At 46.1% G+C, this 15,324-nt stretch overlaps 1 protein-coding gene across 1 annotated transcript in view; it reads left to right on the forward strand.

Annotated features, from left to right (window-relative positions):
- C2 (complement C2) overlaps positions 1–15,324 on the forward strand; it is a 47,335-nt gene that overhangs the window by 7,348 nt on the left and 24,663 nt on the right. The window contains exons 2-7 of the mRNA XM_056844632.1: positions 1,282–1,515; positions 3,089–3,274; positions 4,768–4,941; positions 6,252–6,362; positions 10,337–10,473; positions 14,493–14,634. Of these exons, the coding sequence (XP_056700610.1) occupies positions 1,282–1,515; positions 3,089–3,274; positions 4,768–4,941; positions 6,252–6,362; positions 10,337–10,473; positions 14,493–14,634 (984 nt within the window). The remainder of the gene's footprint in view (positions 1–1,281; positions 1,516–3,088; positions 3,275–4,767; positions 4,942–6,251; positions 6,363–10,336; positions 10,474–14,492; positions 14,635–15,324) is intronic.

Genomic DNA, 15,324 nt, shown 5'->3' on the forward strand with positions numbered 1-15,324 from the left:
ACCACGTTGTTTTTGCTGGGCTGCTCCAACAACAAGAGTTATCACTTCCTTATCCAGTCCTCTCTGCAGTTTTCTTCTGGCAACTTGCATTTCCTGGTTAACCAAAGAGGGTTACTTGATTGTGTTTACTGTTCCCACAACCCAATAGACTAGGGTTGCCAGGTCCCTCTTTGCCACCGGAGGGAGGTTTTTGGGGAAGAGTCTGAGGAGGGCGGGGTTTGGGGAGGGGAGGGACTTCAATGCCATAGAGTCCAATTGCCAGAGTGGCCATTTTCGCCAGGCGAACTGATCTATCGGCTGGAGATCAGTTGCAATAGCAGGAAATCTCCAGCTAGTATCTGGAGGTTGGCAACCCTACAATAGAGACTGCCCCAACAGAAAGGAGAAAAATCTAAAAAGGACAGAAACAAGTGCAGCCAAAACTTCTTGGTTAAGTTAGGGTTTTTTAAAGTGAGACTTCAACAATCATTCACAATTTTTTTTAGCCTGTTTTGTTCTGCTATTAAAGTGTTTTACATAGATGAGCGTACCAAGAATCCTCAGTACTTTTCAAAACTCGGAAAGATCCAGGGGCAAAATTTTGACTGAGCAGCCAACAACAAAATGCATCACATCCTAGCTTGTCTTTTGGATCTAGCTTAGGGTTGCTAGGTACCCTGCGGCCACAGGTGGGGGTAGGGTTGCCAGGTCCCTCTTTGCCATCGGCGGGAGGTTTTGAGGGAGGACGGGGTTTGGGGAGGGGAGGGACTTCAATGCCATAGAGTCCAATTGCCAAAGTGGCCATTTTCTCCAGGTGAACTGATCTCTATCGGCTGGAGATCAGTTGTAATAGCAGGAGATCTCCAGCTAGTACCTGGAGGTTGGCAACCCTAGGCAGGGGATGGGGGGTAGGGTTTCACGACCTGGGTTGGCCTTCCTGAATCTACTGCTCATCAGCTTCATCTGAGACCTCTGAGTTATTGTATTTTGGGAGAGGGAGAAAATAGTACTGCAAAAGCATCTATGAAGTAGTCATAAAGCAAATTGCTGAAAAAATGCTGTAAAACCCAACACAAAGCTCAGAGACACGAGGAGGGGTAGAAAGTTGGTGTCTCATTGCAAGCCTGGCTCTTCTTTCCCCAGATATGAATTAAGGAAAAGGCACTCTGCATATTCTCTGAGGCACTCTCTTTATGGCTGCGCCACAGCCGGGATCTGGCTGAGAATGAACACTGAGGAAGAGTCGAATCCTATTAAAAAAAAAAACTTAAACAGATGTCTCTTTTTTCCCACCTGCTACAGCTGTTACGACCCAAGAATCTCTACCGGACTCCACCCCGTCATGCTCAACGCAGGTGTCTATCAAAGGTGGCAACGTGTCACTCTCAGATGGGCACCGCCAAGGTAGCATCCTCACCTACTCATGCCCAGATGGCTCCTATCCACACCCAGTGCGAACGCGGATCTGCCAGTCAGATGGGAACTGGGCTCCCATGTATTCCTCTGGCAGACGGGTGACCCAAGCATCATGCCGAGGTATGGTTACCTTGCCGGTTACCTTGGAGTTTGCTTGAAGTCTAGTGGACTTAAATCAGCTTAAAGGCAGCTTGCATATCCATTTCACCGTCCCTTGTCCCTCCTTATGGTCTCAAGATTCCCAGATTGGGGGGGGGTGGAGCCTGAGGAGGGCAGGGTTTGGGGAGGAGAGGGATTTCAGTGGGGTATTATACCATTAGGGTTGCCAGGTCCCTCTTCACCACCAGCGGGAGGTTTTTGGGGTGGAGCCTGAGGAGGGCAAGGTTTGGGGAGGGACTTCAATGCCATAGAGTCCAATTGCCAAAGCGGCCATTTTCTCCAAGTGATTTGATCTCTATTGGCTGGCGATCAATTGCAATAGCAGGAGATCTCCAGCTAGTACCTGGAGGTTGGCAACCCTAAATGCCATGGAGTCCACCTTCCCAGGTGGCCATTTTCTCCAGGTGAACTGATCTCTGTCACCTGGAGATCAGTTGTAGTAGCGGGAGATCTCCCCCTCCTCACACCCAATGGGAGGTTTTTGGGGCGGAGCCTGAGGAGGGCGGGGTTTGGGAGGGGAGGGACTTCAATGCCATAGAACCCAATTGCCAACGCAGCCATTTTCTCCAGGTGAACTGATCTCTATCAGCTGGAGATTAGTTGTAATAGTAGGAGATCTCCAGCTACTACCTGGAGCTATGCAAAAATATATACAGTATAACAGAGTTGCTTTAGGGAAAGGCTTATTTAGAAATTGCAACTACTGTGGCTCAAAATCAAAAGTAACATCACATATGTATGTACAGTATTTTAAACTAAGTGCAATAGTACTGGATATATATAATAAAACACTGTAAAATAAAACTACTGACAATGAACAGTTTCCTTTGTATTACTTTCATACAATGGCTTTGCAATAAGTATAGGAATATGATCAATGTAATACTTCTTACATTGAGTCAATGAGACAAATAAATCAGCAGCTTGTTACAAATATATCATACAACATATAGCATAAACATGGTAAACTTAAACAAGGACACAAAAAGGTGGGACAAGTCGACAAGTCTCCAGTAAAAGATCTTGTTTCTTCCTTCTTCAGCCACCTGTGTCCAATTCTTAGGTTGCAATGAATTGTATTAATTTCACAATTTCATTTGAAAGCATAAGCTTTGTGCAACGTAGTTGTAACAAGAGCCTGAGCTTGTGTGCTGATTGTTAGCTAAAAGTAAAGACAATGCTTGCTAAGTCGTACTATAATTCTAAAGCAAAAGGCAAAAAGCAAGAATAATTTATAATACAAACATACTCACGAGCATTCGCTTCTTATAGTTGAAATAACATACTTTGATGGTCTCTGACCTTGTGATTCCAAAGGGGCTGACTCATAGCTAATATATTCTTAACTAAGGTGTGAGGCTAATTGGGGTGATACCTGGAGGCTGGCAACCCTATGGGTAACCCTAGCTTAGGGTCAGCCAGTGGGCTCCCATATCAGAGCAGGAATTGAAACCTGGTTGTCCCAGGTCCTAGTCCGACACGCCAATCACCAGGCCACGCTGGCTGTTCTGAGGCTTGATTTTCTCCACTGCAGGCATGCGATGCCCTCCTCAGCGGGCCTTTGAAAATGGTTTCTTCAGCCCACGGCTCAGTGCATACCCTGTTCGCGGCGTCTTGAACTTTGAGTGTTTTGATGGGTACCAGCTCCATGGTTCGGCCCAGCGGCACTGCCAGTCCAACGGCCGCTGGAACGGAACTTCTCCGGTCTGCAACGATGGAGGTGAATTCCCACTCGGTCCCTGATGCTTCCTGGCACAGATCCGTCCTCTATAAGAGTGAGAGCTGTTCGCGCACACTGGCTATGGGCTGTGCCTGTTTTGTGCTCACAAAATGCTACCCTAAGGGCAGAATGACATCTTACACATAGTTCCGTGATTAATTTAAAGGGCATGTTTGTCTTTTTACTGGTTATTGTTGCTGGAGCTGCAGGTTTTAGAGGGTAACCAGCTTGTGGGGAGGTAGGGTTGCCAGGTCCGTCTTTGCCATCAGTGGGAGGTTTTTGGGGCGGAGCCTGTTTGGGGAGGGGAGGGACTCCAATGACATAGAGTCCAATTGCCAAATTGGCCATTTTCTCTAGGTGAACTGATCTCTATTGGCTTGAGATCAGTTGTAATAGCAGGAGATCTCCAGCTAGTTCCTGGAGGTTATAAATCAAAACAATGAGGCACCTCCGTGCTAATACCCATTGGTTAGAAAAAACTGCACAAGAGACCAAGCGTACAAAAGTAGCAAAATTCTTATTAGTGCTTAAGACATATGTAGCAATCACTCAGAACAGTGGAATACATGAACAAAAGCGGTGGAAATATATACAATATATACAAAACTGAATAGATGTACAATCTATGCAACAAGGTAAAGAGACACTAAGGTCTTCTAGGTATATATTTCTAAAGGTTTCTTCAACAGGTCCAATTGCTGGTACATAGATCCCAAAAGCAACACTTTATGGGAAATGCTGGGGGATGGCCGTTTCAAAGTCTTTTCTTCAGCCCCATTCCTATATTAAACATAACATGAGGCTGAAGAAAAGACTTTGAAACGGCCGTCCCCCAGCATTTCCCATAAAGTGTTGCTTTTGGGATCTATGTACCAGCAATTGGACCTGTTGAAGAAACCTTTAGAAATATATACCTAGAAGACCTTAGTGTCTCTTTACCTTGTTGCATAGACTGTACATCTATTCAGTTTTGTATATATTGTATATATTTCCACCTCTTTTGTTCATGTATTCCATTGTTCTGCGTGACTGTTATATATGTCTTAAGCACAGTTCCTGGAGGTTGGCAACCCTAAGGTGGGGGGGAGGGAGAGCGCTTCTTACCCTTCTCCCTTATTCAATTCCCCCTTCCCAATCTTCACCACCAAGCTACTTTTCACTGCTTGGGGAGAAAATATTCTCAGAGTGGTATAAAAGCAACTTGGAAATGGTGATGGGGAGAACAGCATGGGAGGTAAATTTAAAAAGTCTTCTCCACGGGACACTGTACCTCAAATCACTGAGGACAGGGGATTGGGGCTGAGGGTGGGTTTTTTTCCTGCCACAGGCGGGAAAATGGCAAGCCCATGCACTATAGTGCTTGGCAATGGTGTTGCTTCGTGGTGGGGCTGGGAGGGTGGAATTACTAAAGTTGCCACGCTTATGCAGATTCCCCCAGATTGTCACAGTTTCTCTCTCCATGCTGTGCATGTGCTGTCTTGCTCTCTCTGCAGCGGGACATTGCCCAAGTCTCCCCATCCCACCAGGAGCAATTTCCAGCGGAGGGCGTAATCGTCTTGGAGATCGGGTCTCCTTCCAGTGTCAGACGGGGCTGGACTTGGTAGGGTCATCCGAGCATGTCTGTACTCCGGAGGGGGAATGGTCAGGAGCAGAGACGAGTTGTAGAGGTAAGTGCTCTGGCCATCTTTCTCCTCCATCTTCACTGACTTTCCTATCCTTTTTGTGTTTGTATTTTTACTTTCAACATATGTTGACCCTCTTGGTGACTGTCCCCTGCTCCCGTTGCCCACTGCTGCTCTGAGTGGAGATGGTGGTGGGGAATAAAAAAAAATAGCCAGCTGCTGTGTCCTGTCTCTAGGAATCTCCAGAAGCTCTATGGTAAAACCATACAGTTTCCAACAATTTCTAGAGCTACTATTCCTAGAGCCATGCATGTGACTTCTGTTTTTTTACCAGAAGTGATATGATGCCACAGCTGGCATTAGCCCACGTCCCCCCATATTCCCATCCACAGCCCTACTGCTGATTGCCAGGCACTGTTCCAGTGAGGTGGGGGAAAGTCAGGATTGGCTTTTTACTTTTGGGAAGAAGCAAATAGGCACCAGGAAACCCACGGGTCACCCACATACATGATCAGTGTTGTAGATCTTCTCTCTGATATTGTAGATACTTTTAAAGGTGATTCATGTCCCTCCCCCGCACGCATTGGAACTATTTTTTCCATCCACCTATTGATAGACTGAGGTTATCGTATTTTGGTCACATTATGAGAAGACAAGAGTCCCTGGAAAAGACAGTCATGCTAGGAAAAGTTGAGGGCAGCAGGAAAAGAGGAAGACCCAACAAGAGATGGATGGACTCTATAAAGGAAGCCACAGCCTTCACTTTGCAAGATCTGAGCGAGGCTGTTAAAGATAGGACATTTTGGAGGACTTTCATTCATAAGGTCGCCATGAGTTGGAAACGACTTGACGGCACTTAACACACACACACACACACACACACATTGATTGACTCAGTCCCTCATCTATTCTTTTCAGTTTCCCTCAGTTATTTCCCTTGTTCGTTCATTGTGTTTAGGTTGTAAACCTTTCAGGGACCAAGTTGTACATGCTCTATGCGCAATATTGAGCTACTGTAAGTAATTGTTAAATATTAAATATAAGTATTGCTGTTATTATGCAACCTTTAAATAACAAATGGATCCCACCGATCTTCCAGAGATCCCCTGAGCTTTCACTCAGTTCTGCTCTGTTCTATTTACTGAAAATATCTTAATACTGCTTTTCCAGACAAGCTCTATGCTCATTTGACTCCCAAAGAAGCCACTAGGATCAGGTCTTCCTTCAAATCTTACAAAACCTGGTTCCTATTTCCCCTCCTCTCAGCTCCAACACCAATGGACTCCACCCCTCTCCAAGAACCCACGTTCAGCCATTTTGTCCCACAAGGGCTGTCTCCTCTCTCTCCTTCACAGCCCCGTACTCTTATGATCGGGCTGAAGACGTTGCAGCTGAATTCGGAGCCTCGTTAACCAATGTTTTGAGTGTGGTATCGTCTGGGTCTGACCACTCGGATTTGCCCCAAGGTAGGTCTGAGCCCTCTAATCTTTAGTTCTGTTCTAGTGATGCTACAACTGTAGGCTAAGGGTAGGCCCTAATACAGAGACTGGAAAGTGATCTGATCAGCCATTGGGTCAGAGGTTCACTTTGGGTTGCCAGCTCTGGGTTGGGGAATTCCTGGAGGTTGAGCCAGGGGAAGATGGGGTTTGGGGAGAGGATGGACCTCAGTGGGATATAATACCATAGATAAGTGATCCCCAACGTGGTGCCCATGGACCTGCCAACATCTCCCGCCAAGTGTTTTTAGGAAATGGGTGGGGCCAGGTAAGCCTTTGCCAGCAAGGCTTCTGATTTACTATCGGAGATTTGACTAGCTTTGCAGATTTTTTTTAAAAGGTTGCTTTGGCAGCAGCTGCCACCACACCGCAAGGATCTTCATTGTGTTTCTGAAGTTAAGCTGTGGCAATCGTTTCGTGGCTGGCGCCACCTCCTGCGGCAGCCATTTTGTTGCTGCGCCCACCAGGCCGTGTCAGAATTCCAGATGTACCTGCAGGTTCAAAATGTCAGGGACCCCTGCCGTAGATACTACCTTCTACAGCAGCCATTTTCTCCAGGAGCACTGACCTCTGTAACCTGGAGATCAGTTAGCCGCTGGCAACCCTAGGCTCACTATACATATATTTTTCCAGCCCCAGAGGACTGGGAAGTTAAGATGGCCCTGGAGCAAGCCAAGTTGGGTGGGCGCTGTGGTGCTGCTACAAGTAGGATTGCCAGGCCCCTCTTTGCCACCGGTGGGTGATTTTGGGGCAGAGCCTGAGGAGGGCGGGGCTTGGGGAGGGACTTCAATGCCATAGAGTCCAGTTGCCAAAGTGGCCATTTTTCTCCAGGGGAACTGAACTCTATCGGCTGGAGATCAGTTGTAATAGCGGGAGATCTCCAGCTAGTACCTGGAGGTTCGATTCAAATTCACACAGAAATCATGTTATCAAGAAAATCACAATCATATTCCAATATCTAAGTCTACATTACAGTAGAAAGTACAACCAACATAGTCACATACAAAACAGTGGTTTCACATCAAAATTCACAAAAGTTCCTCTACTTTAATTTCTTCAATTGTTGTATATTTCCTTTAACATATTAGTTATAAATATAAACTCCCCATGGGTAGAAACTGGTCCTTCTGCTTAGGCAGCCTAGTCAAGTCAATAGGATTCCTATTTTCTGAAGAAATTAAGGTAGAGGAACTGATGAAGAACAGAAACGGCCATCTTCCTCGCCTGTCTGACATCTGATGAATCTTGAGCCTGTTATGAAAGAAAGAAATATCACTAGACACCTATAGACTAGAATTGGATATCTATATACTTAACCTGTATTTACACTTTTGTGAATTTTGATGTGAAACCACTGTTTTGTATGTGACTATGCTGGTTGTACTTTCTACTGTATTGTAGACTTAGATATTGGAATATGATTGTGATTTTCTTGATAGTATGATTTCTGTGTGAATTTGAATTGAACTACTGAGTACACAGAAGTGTCTATCTTCTGCCAGTACCTGGAGGTTGGGAAAAAAGAACTAGCACGACTCAATTAGAAAAATGAACAATTCATTAAAGTGCTACAAATGAAACCACCACAAGTGTACAATATATACAGTATAAACAATGGAATACAAGGAGCAAATGGAAAAAAATCCAAAGTCCAACGGTCTATTCCTATTCCAAAATCTTCTGATCCAAACGTAGGCTCAAAGTCCACATAAATCCAAGGTTGTATCAAGAAAAACGGAGGGAGGAAACGCTTAGGACCGGAAGGTTTAGCAGCCCTTTTTTTGGGAGCATAATAATTAACAAAAATCCAAAAAACCCGCAAAAAAACCCTTTATATGAAACTAATATCTTTGAATGTTAAAAAGAAAAATTTAACTATATGGATTATACTCCTCCCAACGAGTTTGCTTTCTAACACACTAAGAGGCTGATGAAACTATGCTTTGGTGAAAGCGCTAAGATATCCGGAATAGCGTTTCCTCCCTCCGTTTTTCTTGATACAACCTTAGATTTATGTGGACTTTGAGCCTACGTTTGGATCAGAAGATTTTGGAATAAGAATAGACCGTTGGACTTTGGATTTTTTTCCATTTGCTCCTTGTATTCCATTGTTTATACTGTATATATTGTACACTTGTGGTGGTTTCATTTATAGCACTTTAATGAATTGTTCATTTTTCTAATTGAGTCGTGCTAGTTCTTTTTTCCCTACTTGTTGTTACTAGTATTGTGAGTATTTTTTGCAGTACCTGGAGGTTGGCAACCCTAGCTACAAGCCAGCGCTACAGGGATCTGCCATCTCAGCAGTGCAAACAATGCATATTAGGGTACCCATGTCAACCTCCAGATGGTACCTGGAGATCTCCCAATATTACAACTGTTCTCCAGGCAACAGAGATCAGTTCCCCAGGAGAAAATGGCCGCTTTGGCAATTGGACTCTATGGCATTGAAGTCCCTCCCCTCTACAAACCCTGCCCTCCTCAGGCTCCACCCCCAAATTCTCCAGGTATTTCCCAACCCGGAGCTGGACACCCTGTATACATGGCTTCCTCCTGAAAACTGGCAGCAGTCTGAGAAAAGACAATGGGTGGACGGACGCCTGGTACCATTGCCACTGCTTCTCTGGGCGGAGTTGCTAGAGCTTGGTTACGCTTTCTCCTGGCCACCAGGGGCCCACTGGGAAATTTCCCGGTAAGTTAAATGGCCAGTCCGCTCCTGGCCTCTGGCCTCAATGTAGGGTTGCCAGGTCCCTCTGTGCCACCGGCAGGAGGTTTTGGGGGTGGAGCCTGAAGAGGGCGAAGTTTGGGGAGGGGAGGGACTTCAATGCCATAGAGTCCAATTGCCAAAGAGGCCCTTTTCTCCAGGGGAACTGGAGATCAGGCTGGAAATCATTTATAATAGCAGGAGTTCTCCAGCTAGTACCTGGGGGCTGGCAACCCTATCTCAATGTGAGTAAGATATTCTTAGGGTTTAGCTCTAGAACCTTGTATTCAGTCTCAGGGAGTACTGGGAGAATCTGGGTGACCTTGAGAACCAAGGATTTGGGGGAATGGAATGAGGAGCAAGATCCCAAAGTCCTTCTCTAACAGTGGCTCACGACACTGCTGCCTAATCTGTACCCCCGCAAACCTCCTCATAGATTAAAAGGTATGGGAGAACCTCTGTTTTGCAGCCTATCAGCTCTCAGATGGTCCTCGACTTCATGCTGAGAGGTTGCTCATTCCAACCTGCTTGAACTGTGATGCATAGTAATAAAATATAAGAATTCATGTTACATTCTATTTATTAAAAATAAGAAAGATTTATGATCCTCTATATCAGTGGTTCCCAAAGTGGGCAGTACCACCCCCTGTGGGGGGATTAACTAGGGGGGCACTAAGAGGCAAGGAGCAGCGGGGGGGGCGCTAGAGGTGGGCCCCTTCAACTGTGTTGTTCATTAATTCACAATAGATCAAGCTATGGCACCATGCTGGCAAATTTGGTGGAAACTATCAGATTTTTTCCCAGACTTTGAAGAGCTGGTACCACTGGATCAAGTTCATCAGTTTTGTTGAATAAATTTCAACAAAAAAGTTTTGATTTTGAATAGATGTGCAATTAATTGTTACTGTTTTGAAATGTTATTCTTCTTACTTTCTGTAGTGAGTCATGCAAACCCCTATTTTGAATAATGCTTTTTATAGGATTGGGTAGGGGGCGCTGGGGGTTGAGTTTGTGGAACCAATGCGGGGGTGGCCCGAAAAGTTTGGGAACCACTGCTCTATATATTTCTAACAAGTTCAGTGCAGTTCAGTGATAGATAGTGCTGGGGGTTTCTTTTCCTTTGATGAGCCAGCAATGCGAACAACCATAGTACAAAATCAGTTATGTGTGGCGGGTTGCTGGCTGGGAATTTTGGACTTGCAAATTATAGGGTTCCCTCCCCCTTCTTTCTCTTTATTAGATCCATCTTTAGGACGAAAACTTATACTGTCCACAGACAGTTTCCTCCATATCTACTTGCTTGCGGATGCCTCCCACAGCGTCACCAGCAAGCACTTTGAGATGTTTAAAAAATCTCTGGAAATCATCATTGACCGGGTAAGTTTGTACAGACAAGATTTGGGAAGGGACAAACGTTATGCCTGTTCGCACAACACAAGGGTGTGCAGGTCAGGAAGGGATCATGTCAGGGAGGGATTATCGCTTTACTCTGCTCTGGTTAGACCTCACCTAGAGTATTGTGTTCAGTTTTGGGCACCGCAATTTAAGAAGGATGTAGACAAGCTGGAACATGTCCGGGGAAGGGCAACAAAGATGGTGAGGGGTCTGGAGACCAAGTCCTATGAGGAAAGGTTGAAGCAGCTGGGTATGTTTAGCCTGAAGAGGAGAAGACTGAGCGGGGATATGACAACCATCTACAAGTACTTGAAGGGCTGTCATATAGAGGATGGTGCCGAGTTGTTTTCTGTTGCCCCAGAAGGTTGGACCAGAACCAACGAGTTTGAATTAAATCAAAAGAGTTTCCATCTAGACCAGGAGTGTTGAAATTTGTTACGAGGGCCGGATATGACATAAATGTCACTTGGTCGGGCCAGGCCATGCGTACCATAAAATTTAATGCCAGGTTTCTGAGATTCAAACTTCATAGAAGACACAGGCAAAGCCGTCAATGATGTTATTTTTTACTTAAAATACAGAATATTGTCGAAGGCTTTCATGGTCAGAGTTCATTGGTTCTCGTAGGTTATCCGGGCTGTGTAACTGTGGTCTTGGTATTTTCTTTCCTGACGTTTCGCCAGCAGCTGTGGCCGGCATCTTCAGAGGAGTAACACTGAAGAGGAGACACTGAAGAGGAGACACTGAACACTGAACACTGAAGAGGAGACCCTGTCCTTCAGTGTTACTCCTCTGAAGATGCTTCCACAGCTGCTGGCGAAACGTCAGGAAAGAAAATACCAAGACCACGGTTACACAGCCCGGGTAACCTACGAGAACCAATTAAAATACAGACTTGCTTAAAACAATAACACTCTTAACGGTATTTTCTTTTATTTAACAGTCATCTATAATTGACACCTCGGGACTGGAGTGGGGTGGCTGGCAAGCCCACAGCAGACTCGCCAGCCCAGACTGGGAAGGGGGGAGCTGCCTGGCGGACCGGTTAAGAGCCCTCAAGGGGCCGGATCCGGCCCCCGGGCCTTATGTTTGACACCCCTGATCTAGACATTAGGAAGAATTTTCTATCAGAGCGGTTCCTCAGTGGAACAGGCTTCCTCAGTAGGTGGTAAGCTCTCCTTCCCTGGAGGTTTTTAAGCAGAGGTTAGATGGCCATCTGTCAGCAATGCTGTTTCTATGACCTTAAGCAGTTTATGAGAGGGAGGGCATCTTGGCCCTCTTCTGGACATGGAGTAGTGGTCACTGGGGCTGTGTGCGGGGGGAGGTAGTTGTGAATTTCCTGCATTGTGCAGGGTGTTGGACTAGATGGCCCTGGTGGTCCCTTCCAACTCTATGATTCTATGTGGAAATGAGCATCCTGGCCCTGACCCCACATATTTTCCTGACACAGTCGTGGTGCCCTACTGAAAATCCATAGGTTCTGTCACTGTGATTGGAGCTGCTTTTAGAACATGCCTGTGCTTGACACTACTTTATGGAGGTTTCCAAATATGGGGCACAGCGTATGTGTATAAAGTTTGTATCCGTGTAGGCGCTGTGCCCCCCATGAGGCAACTATGTGTTGTTAGGGGCCCTCATACCCTTTCCTCTTCTGTGTGAATCGCCAGTATGCACAACATCTTGTGTGCAAGGCTATAGTCAAACGGATTTGCTAGGTACAGTGTTGATTTCGAGTTACCTCAGATCATGTTTACCGTTAAATCAGTTTAGAATTTGTGCGGACAGCCGATGTGGCTTTTTCAAAGGCGCTGTGGCTAACAAAGCCTTATGGGAGGAATGAGAACATTGTGACAGACTTTCCAAACCCTCTCAGAACTACAGATCTCAGGGGATTTTTGTAGTGATTAGGGGGAAATGTGTTAAATGCATGTTTTGTGGTGTATGGCTTTGAAATGTGGAATCAGGCACCAGAACATATCTGAGCTAGTGCTGTCTTGTTAACTGGTTGCCCTGAAAACAGAGCTTGGAATTTCTAAAATCCACTTTGGCCCCGATGACTCAGGCATTAATGAATAATAATTAAGTGCCATCATGTCGCAACCAATTTAGGGAAATGCCATGAAGTTGCACCTCATGGGATTTTCAAGGCAAGAGATGAGCAGAGGTGGGTTGCCATTGCCTTCCTCTGTATAGCAAACTGAGTCTTCCTTGGTGGTCTCCCATCTAAGGACTGTCCAGGGCAGATCCTGCTCAGGCAACCAGATTTATTTATCAGTCAGTCACAATGATGAGATTGCATGGCACATGGGCAGACAGGTGAAGTCATAAGGTTACCTAGGAAGTGAAAAGGTTTGCCTCTTGGAAGAGATGTTCTTTTTGTTTTGCTTGGTCTTCGGAGGTTGATCTGAGACTGTTTTGTTGATTTCAACACGTCAGCCCTTATGTCAGCCCAATAGCCTACCGAGATCAGTATTGTCTACTCTGATTGGCAGCAGCTCTCCTGCATCTCAGGAAGAGGTTTTGCACATCCCCTACTACCTGGTCCTTTTATCTGGAGATGCCTGGGGCTGCAGTTGAGCCCTTCTGCATACAAAGCAGCTGTTCTGCCTCTGAGCCACAGCCTCTCTCATAACTAGGGTTGCCAACCTCCAGGTACTAGCTGGAGATCTCCTGCTATTACAACTGATCTCCAGCCGATAGAGATCAGTTCCCCTGGAGAAAATGGCCACTTTGGCGACTGAACTCTCATTGAAGTCCCTCCCCTCCCCAAACCCCGTCCTCCTCAGGCTCCGCCCCCAAAACCCAGAGCTGGCAACCCTACTCATAACATGTGACGTTACTTGTTTCAAGTGTTCCTTCATTGGTGTTGCCCTGTTTTGTCATGCATTGTTTTGTGCTTTTGCTTATCACATTATCTGTTTATTGATAATGCGGCATAAATATATTCTAAAGAAATAAAGCCTCTGATTAATGGGGTAAACCCTAAAAAAGCCTGCTGTGCAGGAATACCAGAGAACAGTTTTTCCTCTCTAGGAGACAAATCTAGAAGGTCACTCCAAGGGAGGTGACATTTCATCATATTTAATACATACTGAGCCAGCGTGGTGTAGTGGTTAAGAGCAATGGTTTGGAGCTGTGGACTCTGACCTGGAGAACAGGGTTTGATTCCTCACTCCTCCACATGAGCGGCGAAGGCTAATCTGGTGAACTAGGTTTGTTTCCCCACTCCTGCACACGAAGCCAACTGGATGACCTTGGGCTAGTCACAGGTCTCTTAGAGCTCTCTCGGCCCCACCTACCTGACAGGGTGTCTGTTGTGGGGAGGGGAAGAGAAGGTGATTGTAAGCCAGTTTGAGTCTCCCTCAAGTAATAGAGAAAGCCGGCATATGAAAACCAACTCTTCTTCTTCTACTGAGAAGGCAATTCATGAGAAGACAAGAGTCACTGGAAAAGACAATAACGCCAGGAAAAGTTAGACGGCAGGAAAAAAGAAAGAAGAAAAAGAAGAAGAAGAATTGGTTTTTATATGCCGATTTTCTCTACCACTTAAGGGAGACTCAGACTGGCTTAGAATCACCTTCCCTTCCCCTCCCCACAACAAACACCTTGTGAGGTGGGTGGGGCTGAGAGAGCGTGACTAGCCCAAGGTCACCCAGCTGGCTTCATGTGTAGGAGTGGGGAAACAAATCCAGTTCACCAGATTAGCCTCCGCCGCTCATGTGGAGGAGTGGGGAATCAAACCCGGTTCTCCAGATCAGAGTCATATTGGGAAGACCCAATATGAGATGGGTTGACTCAATAAAGGAGGCCACTGCCTTTAGTTTTCAAGACCTGAGCAAGGCTGTTAATGATTGGAGATCGTTAATTCATAGGGTTGCCATAAGTCGGAAGCAAGTTGATGTCACATAACACACACACAACTCACAGGATTCCAGCTATCCCTTCCTTTCTCCCCTCATCCTCCTTCACTTTAGTGCTCCTTCTGTCGTTCCCGCTTCCAGATTGCCAGCTTCGAAATGCCCATCAGGTTCGCCCTATTATCTTATGCCAGCCAGCCCCTGACGATCGTCGACACCTTTGATGATATTGCTGAAGACCCAGACCTGGTTATCGAAAAGATGAGGGATGAAATGAAATACGAAGGTACCGCCAGACCTCTAGGGCTACTAGCAGCGGGTTCTAATTTTATTTTAAAATCCAAGGCCTGGGGGGTGGTTTGAGAGCACCCATTAACTGCAGCATTGCCAAACCTGGCTGCAGGATTTTATGCAGGCTTGGATATAGGATGTCCACAGATCCCACCTCATCATGGCTCCCTTCCTTCCCCTCTTCTGTAACTCCCCTTGTCCCCCTTCTAACTGTAGGGGTGATGAAAGGAGCAAAACAGGACTCGGTTGTACACCACCAGCGTGGTGTAGTGGTGGTGGTTTGGAGTGGTGGACTCTGATCTGGAGAACCGGGTTTGATTCCCCACTCCATATGAGCAGCGGAAGCTAATCTGGTGAACCGGATTGGTTTCCCCACACCTACGCATGAAGCCAACTGGGTGACCTTGGGCTAGTCACACTCTCTCAGCCCCACCTATCTCACAGGGTGTCTGTTGTGGGGAGGAGAAGGTGATTGTAAGCTGGTTTGATTCTCCCTTAAGTGGTAGAGAAAGTCAGCATATAAAAACCAACTCCTCCTTCTTCTCTGTCTTCTCCTCCTCCTCTTTTTAGCTCCAAGGATAATTGTGGGTCTAAATAGGGCACTGAAGAATCAGGGCTGTGCTCCATCCAGAGCTCCACCCACCAGGAAATGGGACATCACCCCACAAAGCACCTGCGATATTGC

This window comes from Euleptes europaea, chromosome 1 (genome assembly GCF_029931775.1).
Source record: "Euleptes europaea isolate rEulEur1 chromosome 1, rEulEur1.hap1, whole genome shotgun sequence".
NCBI classification, from domain to species: Eukaryota; Metazoa; Chordata; class Lepidosauria; order Squamata; family Sphaerodactylidae; genus Euleptes; species Euleptes europaea.